The 20519-nt window shown below is 50.0% G+C and overlaps 1 protein-coding gene across 1 annotated transcript in view; it reads left to right on the top strand.

The window, feature by feature from the left end:
* The first annotated feature begins 2523 nt into the window (after window positions 1-2523).
* LOC147663501 (uncharacterized) overlaps window positions 2524-20519 on the top strand; it is a 43516-nt gene continuing 25520 nt past the window's right edge. The window contains exon 1 of the mRNA XM_086950405.1: window positions 2524-2572. Within this exon, the coding sequence (XP_086806531.1) occupies window positions 2524-2572 (49 nt within the window). The remainder of the gene's footprint in view (window positions 2573-20519) is intronic.

Raw genomic sequence — 20519 nt, 5'->3', positions numbered from 1 at the left:
CTCCTTGTCACTAAACATGATGAATAAACACAGATTGACATGTGAATTCAATACAGATTGAAAAACGATCTAGAAAAGCGAAATGGAAAGGAACATTCATTTTCCTTAACATGAAATCTAAGACTAAAGGCACCACACCAAATTATTATACTTCCACCGTAATTAAAGATTCAACGCTGGACAAAGTTTTTCATCCATTCCAGTTTCTTTTTGCCTCGCTCAGTCCAGAACCATGTTCTCTACTCCCCATCCATTTCTCTGCAGAACCCACCCTGTGCCATGTCGTACCCCAGATGTCTCTTTTATGACTCAATTCACTCTTGACTCTCACCAGCTGTGACATATTCCATACGTCAACTGTTTCCAACAGTACGACATTACTTCTTACTTCAGTTATTTTATAATGACCCATGAAGCTTGTAGTTTCCTTCTTCAGGAACCTCGGTTTCTTCAAGCATACCATGTTGCCTACATTCACTTTTCCACACTTGACTCCATGATAGGAAACAAATAGTTTCCTATACTTTTCCTTATGAACTCTGCCCTTTCCATTCACTTCATTCGCCCAGAGCACAGAACTTTACCTCCCAGAGATAACCAACTTGGGCTAGTTTGTTTTCTGCTTTGTTGTTATGCTCTGAAACTGTGAAATCCCGGCCACCGAAGTAGGTGTTGGTCCTATGTGGCCACAGGTCTCTTCCGTGTTTCCACCAGAGACATTCTGCACTACAAAGCTCTCTGCACACATGCTTTCACCATCTTATTCATGACTTTCACAAGATCATTTGCCGGTCGGAAATAAATTGCTCTCCTCTGATGTGAAATCGACAACCTATCTAGAAATTCTCACATTTTTGGTAAAACAAATTCTGTAGCTTTGTCTGTCACAAATACTTTGGTAATAGCTTACCTGGAAAACTCTTTCTTAGAAAAATCAATTACAGTTGTGGAAGTCAACGCACCAAGACATGTGGCTACTATCCACTTCGTGGTGTAGGCCAGCAGAACTACCATATAGTTCTCACATGGCTGTAAAATTTAACAAGCATTGGCATAGCCAATAGGTCTTGCCTTTTGGACCTTATAAGTGTTTAACCATGCAACAGTGGATGTTGTTGCACCAAGGATATTGTGCTGGATAACTTAACACTTATAATGGTTCCAAAGGCGAGACCTATTGGCTTTGCCAATGCTTGTTAAAGCTTTTCTCAGCACTCCACAGCAAAGAGGCCAATGCACAACTAACAGGCCATGGGGAGCACTGACTACCCCCACTTAAGCTGCTAAAGCGAGGGGTTCACAACACCCCTGGTTTCCATAAATGCATGACTACATGGATGGTTCAACAAACTATATGTTGTATTTGCACATATGCATGAACAATAGGGCAACCCAATAATCTCCCAGGAGACTTGGTACATAAAGATCAAAACACAAGCTGACTCCTGGAGGAGACATTTACAAAAAGATGCCTTAGTTTTCTGATTGAGGCTAATGAATCTGATCCCAGTTAACAAATAAAAGTATATAATACAATCAATATGAAATATGCAGCCTGCTCTGTCACCACGGGTGTAAAGAGAAAAGATATATATTTTAACTATTTATCCTTTGTTGATCTGAGTACTCCCATCAGGTCAAATAAAAGCACACCCTTGTTGATCCAACAGGCAACTATGCAACAGTTTTATTTAGAGTCCATGGGACAAAACCATTGTCTCAGGTGCAACGTCAACTTGTAGTCCATTATGAAGAGGTTGTACTGGATACGACATTGACGTGTCAGTCTTTTAGTGAGTATGCAAGACCATCTTCAGGACACAGTGTAGGGAGAACATCAGTTGTAGACACGTTAAAGAAACCTGATGTGGGAAAAGTATAAACAAAATACTTATACGCTTCTAGTATACAATGTTTGTGTCTCGATATTTTTGCCCACAATATTCTGTCAGACAACAGGAATTACCAAAGTGCCCGGAGGTGCGTCCACCTATGAATGAGTATGGACTGGCCTTAAGAATTCACTCTCTTTTTTGCAGCTTCATATAGCACAAACTCGGCCCAAGGTAATAGAGCGCTTTACATGAGCTACAAATTACATTACATGAGATTGGGTTCATTTTTTTTTTAGTCATGGGTAGATTATGTGATTTAAGCAGAATCACAGGATAATGAACAGACACTGGGCCTGGAACCTGGCCCCCATCTCCGAAGTCGTCAGCTCTGGCCATTAGGGTATATGTAGTTTGATCATTTTAAGTACTTACTGGAGTCACCCAAAAGTGCCTAGAGGTGTTTTTTAGTTTCGCCTGCACCTCACCTGTGTTGTGCTTGCAAAATGTCTTGTGAATAAAATCTTAAAAGGGGTTTACAGCCTTCTAATCATTACATTATTTTTCCTACCATTGGTTGGCTCCCACGTCACTCTTGTTTACTTGCTTCCCATTGGTCAGGTGCTCCTCCTGGCCTCTGGCTTCCTCTTGGGTTTTGAAGTCTTTGGCATTTTCATCCATGCCATGGATCATGGACCAAGAAATGCCTCATATGGTCGATGTGCTTCCACTGGCCGCAGGTACTCCTTTTTTGTTTTATTTGTATTTAACTTACGTGCATACACTCTGTAGTCCCTCTCCTTCTCCTCCTGGTATCTGTGGAGTTATCCTTTTCTTTGTCACCTTTCACTGGCTATTTCAACCAAAACCACCCGCCCTCCCCAGCTCCCCTTTTTTTCACCCAATGCCCCCACTACTCGGTTCTCAGTTCCAAAGTCGGTAGCTCTAGCCATTACGCCACATTCTTCTCTCCAGCTCTTGCGCAAAGCGGTCTGCACCTTTGCAGGGTCTTATGCCTGTGAGTGGCTCCAGTTGGTAGCCTTATTTTGCAAGGCTCTCCTCCAAAATGGTGGCACGCGTGCCCCTTGCTAGTGCACAGAAACAAATCAAACCATAGCAGGATACTGTGCATGGGGGTGCACATTTGTACGCTCTTGTGTGTGGTGGGGTCCTCTTCACATTCCATTACCCTTGGCAGTGGCGGAGGCCTTGAAGGGGGTGGGGCTCACTTCAACGGGTCTTAGGCATCTTTACCTTGCTGTGCCGTTGTGGAATTCGTGTACAAGGGGCGACCAATGTTCCATCAAGTTCTCTTGCACTTTGTGGGCTCCCTTTATTTATTTTATTTATTTATGCGATTTTATATAGCGCGAACTTTACCCGAAGGTGTCAGAGCGCTTTACATAGGACCCAGTTTCAACCATAAGGACTGATGGTTACAATCGGAAAAACAGATTTGCAAATTTTTGACTTACATAAGAACCAGTTGAAAACATACGGATTTAGGATTACATGCGTTATAAAAAAAATTTAGGATTATATGCGTTACAAAAAGGTACAAACAGAAAAAAATTGCAAATGTACAAGAGATAGAATCACACAAGGAAGATACACAAATGGATATATTCTAGGCCTATACTAGTAATATCTCTATCAACATAGGGAGGGGATACACATGGATATACTCTAACAGTCACGTAGGGGACTAGTCGTTAGAGTTATCTCTATATACATAGGGAAGGGATATGACTGGATATACTCTAAGAGTCACATAGGAATGGTGGAGAGCACAACGGTCTACAGCATATACTAGTGATTAGAGCTATCTCTATATACATAGGGAAGGGAAAGGACTGGAAATACTCTAAGAGAGGGCAGGCACGAGAGATAACGAACTTTACCCGAAGGTGTCAGAGCGCTTTACATAGGATCCAGTGGAAAACATAAGGACTGACGGTTACATGCGTAAAATGATTGCACATTTTTTGCATTACAAAGGAACCAGTTAAAAGCATACGGACTTAGGATTACAAGCGTTACAAAAAGGTATACAAATGGATATACTCTAGGCCTATACTAGTAATATCTCTATCAACATAGGGAGGGGATACACATGGATATACTCTAACAATCACATGGGAGACTAGTCAGAGTTATCTCTATACACATAGGGAAGGGATATGACTGGATATACTCTAAGAGTCACATAGGAATGGTGGAGAGCACAACGTTCTACAGTATATACCAGTGATTAGAGCTATCTCTATATACATAGGGAAGGGAAAGGACTGGATATACTCTAAGAGTCACAGAGAAGGCAGGCACGTGAGATAAACAAGAGAGGGAAGCAGAGAGTGGTGAAAAAGACAGTGAGGAGTGTGTCAGAGGCAACAGGAGAGACAATAGGAAAGTCGAAAGGTCAGTGGGAGATCACTAAAATGGCGGAAGAGAAAGTTAGAAGAAGAGGCAAGTCATACAGAGAAAATGGCGGGGAGCACGAAGGTCCAAGTCCGAAAGTTCAGGAAGAGGGCTGGCATAGCCAGCAGGTCCAGGGGGAGAAAGGCAGTCCGTAGCAAAGTCGCAGCCTCATCGTTCAAGAGGAGCTGGGGCAGAGGAGATCAATCCGGAGACCAGAGGAGGGTCAGGGGAGAGAGACCACAGGCACCCAGGCAGAGATGGAAGGCAGCAAAGTTTGAAGCAAAGGGAAGGAGGGGCCTCTCACCAGAGTCCAGTTAAGCACAATGTGAGCTCCGGTGTCTGGGAGGGCTGAGGGTCCTGGGCTAGGGCAGGGCACAGGGGAGCATGGTGTGCAAGATGTCTGTCCCCTCCAGGATTAGCCGGCAGCACAAGACCCCCACAGTCGTAACAGCACACTTGATGAGCAGGCAGAGACAGCGGTAGCTGTGTATTGTAGGCGCCATCTTAGAATCAGGCATGGGTCCCGTGTGACAGAGCCATATGACGAGCTCACAGCAGCAAGCAAGGGCTCGTGGTGGAAGTCGCGCTGCCACCCCCAGGGCCCTCCACACAACACCAGGTCCCAGGAGTCCACACAGTGAGCAGCGAGAATTATCAGCGCTGCTGGGTCACAGGCGCCACCATTGCAGAGTCAGGCAACCACATGGCACCCCCGTCGGACGGGCCCCTCGCAGCAAAACAGGTAGCGCCTCACGAAGTCCCCTCTGGAGATCGGCTCACCTTGGGTGCGGGAGTCGATGATGGGGAACCCAGAGCCTGGAAGCGTCGCCCTCCACTGAGCCGGTGTTCAAAGGCGATCATCAGCCGCTATTTTCAATCGCGGGCCGAGAGCGTCGGACGAGGAAGTTCCCGCAGGTGCCATGGCAGGTAAGTGCTCCCAAGTTACATCCTACATACTCCGCTGAGCCTTGCGACCAATTTCAGCCCCCGGTGCTCCAGGGAACCGACGCTAGATGCTCCAGAAGTGCGCGCGGACCGGGAGCCGAGCCGGAGCACAACCGCCCGGCTCCCGACCGGAAGTGTGTAGTGACCAGCAGTGACACAGCGCAGTGGTTCTCTTTTTATTTTTATTTATTTTATTTAATGCATTCTTATAAAGCGCAGATTTTACCTGAAGGTGTCAGAGCACTGTACAATAGAACCAGTTACGTTACATGAGAGAACTGTTACAGGAATGGAACAAATAAAAATAGCATGCCATAGAATCAAAGCGACGCAGGCATAAGGCACACAATCTCAAGCACAGCAAGCACCTACTGTACAAGCAAAAATATGAATATAAATGACAAATTATACAATGACTAAAGAACTTCCTGGCGAAAAATAGCAGGCCATAGACTCAAAACAACGCAGGCAAAAGGAACACAATATCAAACGCAACAAGCACAGGATGTACAAACAAAAATATAAATATATGTGACAAATTTACAATGACTAAATAACTTCCTGGCGGGGTCTGAGAAGGAGGGAATTAGTTCTGAAAGTGTCTTTGGAATAAAAGAGATTTGAGGTCCGCTCTGAAGATCTGGAATGGAGGTGATGTCACGGAGCGGAGCGAAGGAGGAAGCGAGTTCCAGATTCTCACAGCATTACCTGAGAACGATTGTGCCATCAATTTTTCCCTTTTGAAGGAGGGGGGCTCAAGAAGGAACTTTTCCGCATTCCGAGAAGGTCTTGAGCCTCCAGACAATTTCAGTTTATTCGCCGGATAGAGAGGGGAGGGAGAGTGTAAAGCTTTGTGGGTGATGCACGCCGTTTTGTAGCTAGCTCTAGACTCAATGGGAAGCCATCGGAGAGAAGACAGGATAGGAGTGATGTGGTCACTTTGTTTGAACCCTGAAATGAAGCGAGCTGGTGAATGGAGGACGGATTTGAGGGGAGAGAGGTGAGATTTGGGAAGGCCAGTCAGAAGATTGAATGGCGATTTGTAAAGCGCAACTTTGCCCGAAGGCGTCAAGGCGCAAAGAAGAGAATTACAATAGTCCAATCTAGAAAGAATTAGCGATTGGACCAGAGTTTTTAGGTCATTCTCCGGGAAGAACCGACGAATCCCCCATAAAAGGCGCAGCTGATAACGTGCGCTCTTGGCCATGGAATTGATGTGTGAGATTAGGTTGAATCTTTTGTCAAGTATGACACCTAAGGATTTAGCTCAGTCCACAATGATGGGTTTACTGTTGAGTAAATTCAACTGATCCATCCAGGATTGAACAAGAGGTGGGGAGAGAGAGCTAGATAAGAGGAGGAATTCAGTTTTGGAGGGATTCAGAATGAGTTGGTGCACTAACATCCAGTTGTGAATAGCGTTGAGTGTAGAGCTGAGTAGTGAGAGATCATGAGGGGAAGACACCTTGAGGTATGTTTGGGTGTCATCCGCATAGAGATGGTAGAGGATTCCAGATTTGCTTAGGAGGTTCCCTAATGGTTCTAAATAAAGATTAAACGGAGTGGGAGCAAGGATCGAACCTTGAGGGACGCCTTGACCAACCACCAGTGGAGACAAAAGACTGTTCGCAATCTTAATCATCTTAATCACACTTCCCAGGCCCTGGTGCATCGTAGTGAGAGGGAATTGTCAGCCTCTTGTGCACTGGTGAAGTCTTACACTTGGAAAACTCTTCTGCTCTGTGGTGGCTGACATGTTGGCGGATTCTTCTGCACAGTAGTGATCGTTTTATCTGTGACAGAGGCCTGTGCACATGGTGGCTCCTTTTGTGGTTGCTTGCACATAGTGGCGGTGGACCCCTGGAAAGCTGCATTTCACTGTGGATGCTTCTTTTGATAGTTGCTTGTTCTCACTAATTGCGGCTCACTTGGAAGTCACTTGTTCACCGTGGTGCTTAGCAGTAGCTCACATGCCATGCTATTTTGCACAGGTGCCAGTGGTGGTCCTTTCCAGGTTCTTGTGCATGGCGGTGGCAGAGGCCTTAGAGGCTCTAGTGCACTGTAGTGATGCCCCCCTTCCAGGCTCTTGTGCACGGCAGTGGCAGAGGCTTCAGAGGCTCTAATGCACTGTAGTGAAGCCCCCTCTTCCAGACTCTTGCACATAATAGTGTTGCCTACCCTGCTAGGTGTTCGTGCACAGCAGTAGCAATAGACTTAAGCGCTTGTGCACAGCAGTTATGAGCACCCCTTTGACGCTCTTGTGCACAGAATTGGTGGTTGCTTTGCCAGTCTCTCGTGCATACCATAGCACTTTTTAAAATTAATTTTAGCCATGCTGCACCTATTGGCTTTGCCACTGTTTGTTTGTATATAGGGATGTGCTCTATGAATGCCCTCCTCCTCATCTTCAAAATGTATAGCTTGATGTCAGCCCACATATCTTTAATGAAAGGATGCCTTTCTTGTGCGTTAGTATGGAAAAATCTGCATTACTCATTAAATAACCTACATTTCCCGGACCCCAGAATATATCTTTCCAGAGAGATGGAATCATAGAAAGAGTGAAACACAAAAAGCTGAGTTTTGAAACATATGCCTGCAGCAGACACGTCCACACAAACCACACCACGGAATGTGCCACCTCAGCCCAGGCTGGACCGCGGGAACGTGGACAGAGACTGGAGGGGCATCAGGGAAACTGTGAGCAAAGCTCTGCAAAGAGCAGCAGTCCACAGCAGCATGGCCAGGCCTTCTGGGTACCACCCACCTCCATCATGAGGCTGTGGAAACGGAAGCAGAACACAGCAGCCTGGTGAGGTTTTCTGGGTTCCACGTGCCTCAATCATGAGACTCTGGAAACCGAAGCAGTCCACAGTAGTGTGGCGAGGCCTCCTGGGTACCACGTACCTCCGTCATGAGGCTCTGGAAACAGACGCAGACAACAGCAGCAGACCACAGCAGCCTGGCGTGGTTTCTGGGTACCACCTACCTCCATCATGAGGCTCTGGAAACAGAAGCAGACAACAGCAGCAGACCACAGCAGCCTGGCGAGGCTTCTGGGTACCACCTACCTCCATCATGAGGCTCTGGAAACAGAAGCAGACCACAGCAGCATGGCCAGGCCTTCTGGGTACCACCCACCTCCATCATGAGGCTATGTGTTAGAATTGGGGGTCGCTGGTTGGCACAGGTATGTACTTGCGACAAGCATGGACCCTCTCCTCTAACTCAGGGCAAGGGATTACTCTCCAGAAATAACCCCTGCTTACCCTCTAGGTAGTGGGGCGCAAGCAGTCAAGGCTAATCTCAGGAGCACATGTGGTTAAGCATTTGCAATAACACACACAATAACTCATTAACCCACCACACAATGACACAAGACTGTTGGTTCTGTAAAAATATATCAGTTATATAACTCTTAAGCAGGTTTGTACATACAATCTTTAAACGTTCCAGTTACTCTTTAGAATGATGCCACAGTTCGTATTTGTAATATTCAGTACTTCAAAATGGCTCAATTCACTTCAGAAGCAATGCCACAATGTTCAACCATAAGATATAGGCCTCAGTTGCAAAGGTCGGGGCCTAGAAGGGGTTAAATACTTCTACAGCCGGTTCACTGGGCTTCAGGCACTGTTAAGATTGTTATTGCGGCTCGTTCTGGCAATATTTGTTAAGGCTGTATGCCTCGGAGTGCCCCTGTGCGCCTCGTATGATTACCGGCAGAAGGCCTTACCAAGTCTCACGCATCTCGCGTGAGACGCGTACACATTCGGCAAGGTTAAAACAGTGGTACGAGTCGTACCAGGCTGGGAAGCAGAGCCGCAGACTAGTCTTCCCCCGGGGTCATTCGCGCATTGATAGGCCAGGTAGGGGGGAAGGGGAGGAGTTAGGGGGTGGGTATTTAGGCGCAGGGGAGGAAGGGAACTTCCTCTTCCTGCGCCTGGCACCATCGGGAGGGAGCTGAAAAGGGAGGTTAGTTTAGGGCTGGTTTTCTAGTGTTTTAGCGTAGTCTGCAGGTTTTGGGTTAGGACGATCGGCGTCGGGGCTGTTACACGACAGCCGGTTCAGTTGTTCCCGCCTGAAGCGTGGTGTTTGGCAAGATGTTGGGGGTGTCATCAGAGGAGGTCCGGGAGGCCTTGTTGCTGCTCGCGAGGGCCGGGCGGGAGGACCTTATCCAGCCGGGGGTTTTAGATCAGGCGTGGGTGGGGGCCACCAGGGGCACGCGCGCTGCCTCGGCCAGGGTTAAGGCTGCAGTAGTAGCGTGTCAATCAATCAATCAATCAATCAGGAGTTTGTTAAAGCGCGACTACTCACCCGTAAGGGTCTCAAGGCGCTAGGGGTGGGGGGGGGGATGGGGGGTGCAGGTTCCATTCCATCAAGGAGGGGGTCTGTCGAAGAGCCAGGTTTTGAGGTTTCTTGCGAAGATGGGGAGCGATGTTGTCTGTCTGAGGTGGAGCGGAAGGGCGTTCCATGCTTTGGCCGCGAGGAAGGAGAAGGAGCGGCCTCCCGATCTGGTCTTTCTGGTGCGGGGGACCACGGCGTAGGAAAGCTGGGCTGATCGTAGGGTCCTTTGGGGTGCGTGGAATTTGAGTCGGCTGTTCAGGTATGCTGGTCCGGTGCCGTGGAGGGCCTTGTGTGCGTGGGTGAGCATCTTCAAGGTGATTCTCGCCTCGACGGGGAGCCAGTGGAGTGTGCGCAGGTGCTGGGAGATGTGGCAGTGTTTTGGCAGGTTGAGGACCAGTCTTGCGGCGGCGTTCTGGATGTTCTGTAGCTTGCGGATGAGGTTTTTGTTTATTCCGGCGTAGAGTGCGTTGCCGTAGTCGAGTCTGCTGGTGACCAGGGCGTGAGTGACTGTCTTTCGGTGTTCGAGAGGGATCCATTTGAAGGTCTTACGAAGGAGGCGGAGGGTGTGGAAGCAGGAAGATGAGACAGAGTTGATCTGGCGGTCCATTTTGAGCTCGGAGTCCAGGATGATTCCCAGGTTGCGTGCGTGGTCTATGGGGGTTGGCGGGTTTCCGAGGGCGGTGGGCCACCAGGTGTCGCTCCAGGCGTCGGGGTTTGGGCCCATGATGAGTACTTCTGTTTTGTTGGTGTTTAGTTGAAGGCAGCTGTTTTTCATCCATTTGGCGACGGCTTCCATGCCTTCTCGAAAGTTGCGTCTGGCGGTGTTGGGCTCGTTGGATAGGGAGAGGATGAGCTGGGTGTCGTCTGCATATGACACGATGTTGAGTCCGTAGGTTCTGACGATGGGGGCAAGTGGAGCCATGTAGACGTTGAAGAGCGTCGGACTGAGGAGGAGCCCTGGGGGACTCCGCAGGTGATCGGTGTGGGGTCCGAGGGGAAAGGGGGGAGTCTGACCCGCTGCGTCCTGCCGGAGAGGAAGGAGCAGATCCAGTCGAGGGCCTTGTCCTGGATTCCTGCATCGTAAAGTCTGCGTATTAGGGTGCGGTGGGAGACTGTGTCGAACGCCGCTGATAGGTCGAGGAGGATGAGGGCTACTGTTTCTCCTTTGTCCAGTAAGGTGCGGATGTCGTCTGTTGCGGCGAGGAGGGCGGTTTCCGTACTGTGGTTTTTTCTGAAGCCGGATTGGGAGGAGTTGAGGATGTTGTGTTCTTCAATGAATGTGGCGAGTTGGCTGTTGATGGCCTTCTTGATGACTTTCGCTGGGAACGGGAGCAGGGAGATGGGTCTGTAGTTTTTGAGGTCGGTGGGGTCCGCTGAGGGTTTCTTTAGGAGGGGGTTGACCTCGGCCGGTTTCCAGTCGCCGGGGAACGAGGCGGTCGCCAGGGAGCGGTTGATGGTTTGGCGGAGCATCGGTGCGATGGTGTTGGCGGCTCTGTTGAAGATGTGGTGGGGGCAGGGGTCCGTGGGGGCCCCTGAGTGGATTGACTTCATTGTCTTCAGTGTGTCTTCGGTGGTGAGGGCTGTCCAGTCATCAATCGCTGGTTTCCGGGTGTCAGGGGTGGTTGGTGAGGGTTCAGTGTGTTGGTTGTCTTCGTCGAAGTTGTCGTAGATGCTCTTGATTTTGTGGTGGAAAAAGATGCTGAGTTTGTCGCAGAGGTCTTGTGAGGGAGGGATGTCGGTAGACTCGCTGGTGGGTTGGGCAAACTCCTTGATGATGCTGAAGAGTTCCTTGCTGTTGTGTGCGTGGGTGGAGATACTGTCTTCAATCGCTTTTTTCCTCGTTTCTCTGATGAGTTGATGGTGGGCGTTGGTGGCGGCTCTGAAGTTGTTGTGGGCTTCTGTGGATTTGGTGTTTCTCCAGGCCTTTTCAAGGTGGCGGCATGTGCGCCTGGACTCTCGAAGTTCGGTGATAAACCATCTGGCTTTCTTGGCAGGGGTATTGTTTTTCTTGAGGGGGGCTATGGTGTTGGTGCTGTCCGAGATCCATCTATGCAGGGTTCGGGCTGCGGTGTTGGGGTCGTCGTTTTCCGCAATGGTTGGGGTAGAGTTGTTGAGTGAGGAGGTGAGCTGGTCATCGGTGATTTTGGTCCAGTTTCTTTGTGGAAGCAGGTGCTGGTGTCTGTGGATGGTGGGTGTTCTGAAGGTGAAGTGGACGCAACGATGGTCGGTCCATGGGAGTTTGGTGGTGTGGCTGAAGGTGATGGAGTTTCCTGTAGTGAAAAGGGGGTCGAGGGTGTGTCCTGCTGAGTGCGTGGGCTCGGTCACGATCTGGCGGAGTCCAATGTTGTGGAGGTTGTCCAGGAGGGATGTGGTGTTGGGGTCCAGTTGATTGTCGAGGTGGAAGTTGAGGTCTCCCAGCAGGGTGTAGTTGGTGGATGCGATGGCCTGCGGGGAGATAATGTCCGTGATGGAGTTGGCGAAGGGTCCGCGGGGTCCAGGGGGTCGGTAGATGAGGGTTCCTCGGAGGGCGGCGGTGGGGCTGGCCAGTATCTTGAAGTGAAGGTGTTCCATCAGTTCTGTGGACTCGTCAGGGAGTGTGCTCAGGCTGAGGCTGGATTTGTGGACGATGGCGATTCCTCCTCCTGGGTGGATGGGGCGGTCCTTCCTGGAGATCTTGTATCCTTGGGGGATAGCGATGGCGATGTCCGGTCCCGAGGTGGTGTTGGTCCAGGTTTCGGTAAAGAATGCTACGTCTGGGGTGGTGCTGTCGAGGAGGTCCCAGATTTCTGTTTCGTGTTTGTGGAGGGATCGGACGTTGAGGAGGATGCATTGCAGGGTCTTCGGTTCGGTTGTGTTCTTGTGGGCGGGTTGTGCTGCATCCGTGTTCTTGGCGGTGCTGCAGGTGTGCCGGCAGCGGTGACAGCTGAAGGGTCCATGGGTGTCGGCTGGTGATGCTAGCTTGCAGTTGTTGTTGCAGCCTGGGTTGAGTGTGTGGAGTGTGTAGGAGAGTAGGGTCTGCAATCCTATGATCACCCAGATTTTTTGCTTTTGTTTCACTGGTTTACGACTTTCTCTGGCTGTGGGCCTGCCAATCAGACCCACAGCCTGGCTGTTCTCTTTCTAAATTACGATATGTACCCTAGGTGCATTTACCAATTGGTACTGGGCCACCTTATCAGACCCCGTAACGCAGGGCATAGGTGTACCCAGGGCCGCCAGGGGCTGCAGCATGTATTATGCCACCCATGGCTGGCCTCCTGAAGTTGACACAACTGGCTGCATGACAGCTGGGGCAAAGTCGTGTAATCACCCTTTGCTTTAGGTATAGTAGCTCTATATCTAACCATACAATGGACACCCGAGTTCCTATCAGTCACTCCTATGGCAGGCCTTAACAATCCTGAAGGCAGAGTGCGTGGGCTCGTGTGAACTAGGTTCTGGCCCGAGCCGAGCCCGGTTGCAGCTTGCGGAGTCAAGATCCAATGGCTGTTCCATGATAACGCGTACCACAGCGGTAACTTCGGTGTCGCGTTATCAAGGCATGTCGAATAAGGTGTCATACGAATCGGGATGCTGCCCCCTCACCAATTCTGGCGACGAGGTTAGCATTCCGCCCTTCTAGAGGGACACGACATGTACGTAACTGTGAACCCCGGTTAAAGTTAACTAAAGCCTCAGCTCCACAAAATGGATGCTGCCACCACAGACACGAGTCTGACCTCCTGCTGCTGGGAGTCCTTCCAGCGAGGAGAGCTTGGACAAAGGGTTTCCTGTCGAGGGCGGTGTTCGCACCGTCCCAGACAGGGTTTGTGTATTCTGGGTAGGTAGGGCTTTTGCGAGAAGGTGACTGCGGAGTGGCACCCCGGTGCTCACTACGCATCTGCCGGTTAGAACCAGTTCCAGGGGCACCAGCCCTGGCCTGGGGAAAGTCCAGCAGGGGAGAGGGGTGTAACTACCCCCCTTCCTGGTCCCACCCTTAGGGCAGGACCTAGTCATGTACCCACCCCTTTCTTTAGAATAAAGGCCGGAGCGGGGACCCTTCCAAATTAGATCATCTTTGAATCAAGAACTACTTTCTACGAAAGGACATTCAAGACTCTTCTCAAGATTTCTCCCTTGTGACTAAGGAGTAGTCACCCTGCATCAGCGGGCACCATCTAAGAACTCTGCGGTTTGCTGTAAGTCCTTCCTCAAGGAATCCGACGGCCCAGCTCGACGAGAACCGGCTTCCCTGGCACCTCTGACCTCTACCCACGTCATCAGCTCAGCTGTGATCTGTGGGTGCGACGAGACCTCGAGGGACCGGCCATCATCAGAACCTGCACGCTCTTAACCAGCACGACCATCGAAGCAATTCTCTGGTGAGTACTCTGGGGTCCGAGAAGCCCCGACCCTGAGCCGCTCCAGCACCGAAGTGCAGTCTCCCAGCATCTCCACGATCTGCGTGGGGCCCTTCTGCTCGCTGCTCAGCACGTTGTCTGGTCACTAGCCGCTGGCTTGTGCCCTTCTGTGACGACATCCGACAATCAACACTGCTGGTCTGGTTGCTCCAGACCGGCCCTTGCTTCCATCTTTGCGAGAAGCACCCCGGACCCTCCTGGTCCACACAAGACGCCACCTTAGGCCCACCACGTGGCCCTGAGATCTGCCAAGGCTTGTTGCCCCATCCTGGGCCCAGCGACGCCGACAGCATCATCCTTCGTGGGACAGCTCGCACCTCCACCGTGGTCGGCGACAACGCCTCCTGGTCCGTGAGGCTGCAGAGCCTAGCGTCGCCCACTCACCTGGTCGAGGTGACGGCCAACCGGTGCCCTCCTGGTACCCTCTGACTACTGGCTAGTAGTACGAACTTGGTCCCCTCTGCTTTCAGGTATCATCAATCTCTGATCCAGGCTTGGATCTCTACGAACTATTCATCACTGGTCGCCGGCCAGCAACTCCTTTTCTTCCGGCTCCTGGCTCGTCAGCGAAGACCCCGACGCCTGTACGACTTGTGCAGCCGCAGCCCTCGTGGCTAGGTAACTCGGCATTTCAGTGCCTGCATAGCCTCTTTACTCTAGGGTCCCGAGTCCCTCGCTTCCGACTTGCCTTATCGGGTCCGCCCGAGACCTTAAACTTTCCGTGTCCTCGGACACTTGTTTTAATTGTGCACTTGAAGTATTTTCCTAAGAGATTTGGTTTGTGCTTAGTACCCTGTCCTCATAAAGAGCACAGGGCTGTTGTGAATCTTAATAAATATCCTGTTTATTTTCATAACACTTGTGTGGTGTCCTTTCACTTGGTGTTCAAGGGGTACATGTGTGGTAAACAGCTGGCTTAACACGCCCTCTCGAGTCTTTAGCCTTAGACTGCTCGTATCCACGCTACTAGGATAGCTGGTCTATAGGTTGACTTACAACCAAACACCATAAGGGTCGTTGGAACGATACATAGCGGTCGCTAGAATAGCGAACGTTGCATATCGGGCCAACTTCTCACATTGGTGAGCAGCGGTTGGGATTTGAGCTTGCTGTTGTTTTACCACACGTATCCTAAGAATATCTTGTTGAAAGATCACATAAGTACTGTTAGTACATATAACTAAAGCTTAGAATACTCTGAGTTCTACTGAACCAGCTGTTGTAGCTCCTCAAGGCTTAGCACACCTTGGCTGCAACTCTTAGCAAGGGATCAGTAGGCAAACACCTAGTGTAGGTAGGTGCATCACTTACACCACACTAGAAACAGTATGTCGGACAAAGGAGGAAACTCTGAGTCTCCCCTTGTGTCAGTTGACCCTCCACAGGTCATCCCTTCAAGATATACTGTGCTGAGCTTCAAGGAGTTAAGACAAGTGTGTCACTCCAGGAAGATCAAGCAGGGGTCTAACCCCACAACGTCCTTTCTGATTGGTCTCTTGGAGACTTATGATGCCAGAAAAGCTGAGACCCTTCCCAGCTCTTCTAATCCAGAAGGAGACATGCCTCCCCTCGAGGGAACCAGAGACGATCCTGACCTCATCCACCTCGCAACTGAGAACGAAGATGTGGAGGATGATGAGGATGAGGATCCCTCTGGGGATGAGGCAGATAAGGGACAGGTAGAAGTCGTTAGACTAAGCAGGTCCAACTTAAGCAAACATGACAGTGGTACTGGGGGACCCCTGGGGCCACTATCAGGTCAGCTTAACATTGGGAATGGACGAGCCAGATCTCTGTCAAGAGACTCTGGCAGATCCCTTCAAACCAATGGCTCTCACAACTCTTCTCAAAGAGGGATGACGTCCCCTCAGAGGAGAGTATACGAAGCTAAAGAAAGGGCAGCTAATCTGAGGATTGAAAGGGAAGAACTTGCCCTGGCCAAAGAGAGGCTTGCCTTTGCTAGAGAGCAACAGTTAAGTGGGGCAGTCCCCACTGGTGGCAGCATTATACCTAGCAATAGGTATGTGCAGAGTTGTGCAGAGACTGGTAAACTTATCACTTGCATCTGGAGTGGTCCCATTGGCCTGGAAAAAAGCCCTAGTTAGACCTATTAGGAAGAATACATCGATTCCTTGGTCTAACATGTCCAACTTGAGGCCTATTTCCCTTCTACCTTTCTTAGGAAAAGTCATCGAAAAGCACACCAATAAGCACCTATCTACCTACCTAGAACATTCTGGTAGTCTCGATCCCTCGCAGTCAGGTTTCAGACCTAAATTTAGTACTGAAACAGCTTTAATGTCGGTAACTGACGATCTACGGTTATACCAGGACAAAGGCTATTCTGTTGTCCTGGTGTTACTGGATCTATCGGCAGCGTTCGATACGATCTCCCACACCATCTTGATCGAACGACTGTCTGCGAGTGGAATCGGCGGTAGGGCACTGGACTGGATCAGAAGCTTTCTCTCCAATCGCACCCAATCTGTCACCATGGGTGACTTTAGATCGGAGGAAGTTAGCATTTCCAAGGGGGTTCCACAGGGCTCATGTTTGAGCCCAACGCTATTTAACACCTATGTGGCCCCCTTGGCAGATGTTACCAGAGCTTTTGGTTTCTGTCCGGTGTCCTACGCAGACGACACGCAACTGCTCTTCCCCTTCAAATCTCTCACCCCGGATATTTTACATTCTTTTTCCGATGGGATGAAGGCAGTTGCAAGGTGGATGTCATCCAACTTTTTACAATGCAATGTTGGAAAGACAGAGGTGATGCTCTTTGGTGAAGCCAGGATTCAATGGTCTCCTTAATGGTGGCCCTCCGAATTGGGCCCAGTCCCTGTGCCAAAAACTACGGTCAAGAACTTGGGCGTCAGGCTTGAACCAGAGCTAACCATGAAGCAAAATGTTAATATCACTGTAGGAGCGTGCTTTCATGTGATTGGCCTCCTTCGTAAAATCTTCCCTTTCCTCCCTGATTTTCACAGGAAAACTCTGGTTCAGGCTCTGATCATTAGTCGGCTTGACTATTGTAACGGCCTTCTACTAGGTGCAAACGAGGAGGTTCTGGACCGTTTGCAGGTGGTGCAAAACACGGCAGCTAGGCTGGTGTTAAATGCACCCCCTAGATCCCCCTCCAGACCACTACTTCATGAGCTTCACTGGTTGCCAATACGTCAACGAGTGAAGTTTAAAACATGCTGTACTATACACAAGGGCCTTAACCAACTGGGACCTGAGTATTTGGCGAACAAATTTATTCCTTATGTTCCCATCCGTGCCCTTAGATCTAGTGACCAATTGTTACTAAACGTTCCCAAGATCACGAAAACCAGGTTGGGTGGAAGAGCATTATCTGTTGTGGGTCCCAAATTGTGGAACTCACTTCCGTTGTCACTAAGGAAATGTAATGACCACTGTCAATTCAGAAAACATTTTAAAACGTTTCTGTTTGGTTCATTTTAGAGTGTCCCTTGTTTACAGCATTTTTAACTATGCGCTCCCTAATTTCAGTCTTGCACCGGCCTGTTACAGCGCGGAGATACTCCCTTGGGAGTTTATTCATAGCGCTATATAAGCCCATAAATAAATAAATAAAGGAGTTTTGATACGAAACACCTTGGTAAGATAGTGCCCCCCTTTAAACAAGGGGACGACATCCACAAATGGATTACTGCTTTGGAGAGGGCCTGCACTGTGCAAGGTGTTCCCCAGAGTCAGTGGGCAGCTATCTTGTGGCTCTCCTTTGAAGGTAAAGGAAGAGACAAGCTCCTCACCACAAGGGTAGAGGATGCTAATAATTACCACGTCTTGAAGAATACACTCGTCGAAGGGTTTGGCCTAACCACGGAGCAGTACAGGGTGCTGTTCCGGGATACCCAGAAGACGCAGTCTCAAGACTGGTCTGACTTTGTCGATTGTGCCACTAAGGCTTTTGAGGGCTGGTTGCTGGGCAGTAAGGTTACTGATTACCAAGGATTGTATAATTTGATGATGAGAGAACAAATTTTAAACAATTGTCAGAACCAGTTGTTGCATCAGCATCTTGTCGACTCGGATCTGACCTCTCCCCAAGAATTGGGAAAGAAGGCAGACAGATGCGTTCGTACAAGAGTTAAACAGAACCAGGGCCAGAATCAAGGTGGTCAGAAGAAAGCAGACCAGAAGGGTAAAGATTCTAAGGGGGAACAAAATGACCAGAAGTCTTCGACAGGTCCCCAACAACCCAAAGAGGGTGGGGGTCAGGCTCCCCAAAAGAAGAAAGAAGGCCAATCCAAAAGATGGTGCCAGTACTGCAAAAGTAAATCTCACTGGTTTAGTGAGTGCACCAAGAAAGGAGGAGGGCAGACTCCTGCCACTGCAGCCCCTAAGGCACCTGTGCCCCCTAGTACAGCCAGCAGTGGTAGTGCGCCTCCCAAGGGTTTAGTAGGGTTAACCCTGGGTTCTGAGGGGCGTGACAACTTAGTTGGCACACTCACTCAGGCTGTCCTTGTCAGTACAGGGGATGTGGATATGTCCCCTGACGTAAGTCCCAATACTTTGGGCAAATACAGACAGACGCCTTTCATAAATGGAAAAATGGCTCAGGCCTATAGGGACACTTGTGCCAGTGTCACCATGGTGACACCTAACTTTGTGGACCCTGGACAGATCATGCCAGGTACAGAATTCCTGGTGACCAATGCAAGCAATGTCACTACCAATCACAGTATGGCAATTGTAGCTTTCTCCTGGGGAGGGGTAACTGGCCAAAAGAAGGTTGTAGTTAGTCCAGATCTCCCAGTGGATTGTTTGTTGGGCAATGATTTGGAGTCATCACAATGGTCAGAAGTGGAGCACCGGACTCACATGGAAATGTTAGGCTTGCCAGCACATGTGTTCGCTGTGACCAGGTCACAGGTCAGGAAATGCCCCACTGAACAGGTGCTGGATCCTGGAACAACGGACCAGACACCTCCCAAGAAAAAGAGCGGTAGGGTTAAGGCTGCGCCTTCCCCCTTGCCCCAGGTCGTGGATCAAGTCTCAGAGGAGGCTGACCTACAGGAATTGAGGGAAACTGAGCCTAGGGAGTTCGAACTTGATCAAGTTGAATTCTTGGGTTCAGGGGGACCCTCAAGGGAAGACCTGGGGAAGGACCAGTTAGACTGCCCTTCTCTTGAACCCCTCAGACAGCAGGCTGCTGCTGAGGCTGCTGGGAACGCCACAGGTACCCACAAGGTATACTGGGAAGATGGACTCCTGTACACTGAGTCAAGAGACCCCAAGCCTGGCATGACCAGGAGGCTGGTTGTACCCTTGTCTCAGCGTGGTTTCCTACTTACCTTGGCCCACGAGATTCCCTTAGCAGGTCACTTAGGCCAGACGAAAACGTGGGACAGGCTTGTCTCACACTTTCACTGGCCTCATATGAACGAAGATACCAAGGAGTTTTGCCGCTCCTGTGTCACTTGCCAAGCCAGTGGTAAGTCAGGTGGCACGACAAAGGCCCCCCTTATACCAATGCCTGTGGTGGGGGTGCCCTTTGAATGGGTGGGGATCGACATTGTCGGTCCCATGGAACCACCAACAGCATCAGGACACAAGTTTATACTGGTGGTAGTGGATCATGCCACCAGGTATCCTGAAGCTATTCCCCTTAGGACCACTACAGCACCTGTTGTGGCAAGAGCCCTAGTTGGAGTATTCTCCAGAGTGGGCTTCCCTAAGGAGGTCGTCTCCGACAGAGGTGCAAACTTTATGTCGAGCTACTTAACTGCTATGTGGAAGGAATGTGGTGTCAACTACAAGTTCACTACACCCTATCATCCACAATGCAATGGGCTTGTTGAGAGATTCAACAGGACCCTGAAAGGGATGATTCATGGACTACCTGAAAAGCTTCGGCGTAGATGGGACGTCCTGATTCCCTGCCTTTTATTCGCTTACAGAGAGGTCCCACAGAAGGGGGTTGGCTACAGCCCTTTTGAACTTTTGTACGGGCATCCTGTGAGAGGACCCCTATGTTTGGTGAAGGAAGGATGGGAGAGACCTCTCAAAAAGCCTGCAGCCAACATAGTGGACTATGTGCTTGGCCTCCGCTCGCGGATGGCTGAATACATGGAGAAGGCATCTGAAAACCTTAAGGCCAGCCAAGAACTCCAAAAAGCTTGGCATGACCAAAAGGCTGTCTTGACTGTTTACCAGCCCGGACAGAAGGTGTGGGTGTTGGAGCCAGTGGCCCCAGCAGCACTCAAGGACAAATGGTCCGGGCCCTACACCATCCTGGAGAAAAAGGGAGAGGTCACCTACCTGGTCGACCTGGGAACTCCCCGGAGCCCCCACAGGGTGCTTCATGTCAACAGGCTCAAGGCATATGTCGACAGGAAGGACATGAGTTTGCTCATGGCCCTAGATGAGGGACAGGAAGAGGAGAGTGACCCTCTCCCCGACCTGCTCACTCAGAATCCTGACGATGGATCGGTCGATGGTGTTGTCTTTTGTGGCAGCCTCTCCGAACATCAACAGAAAGACTGTAAACAGGTTCTTCAGTCTTTCAGACATATGTTCTCTCTAACACCCAGTCAGACCGATTGGTGCA

Source organism: Lissotriton vulgaris, unplaced genomic scaffold, assembly GCF_964263255.1.
Source record: "Lissotriton vulgaris unplaced genomic scaffold, aLisVul1.2 SCAFFOLD_1449, whole genome shotgun sequence".
Classification (NCBI taxonomy): Eukaryota; Metazoa; Chordata; class Amphibia; order Caudata; family Salamandridae; genus Lissotriton; species Lissotriton vulgaris.
The sequence above is the reverse complement of the archived record's forward strand: the minus strand, read 5'-3'. Positions and strand labels throughout refer to the sequence as shown.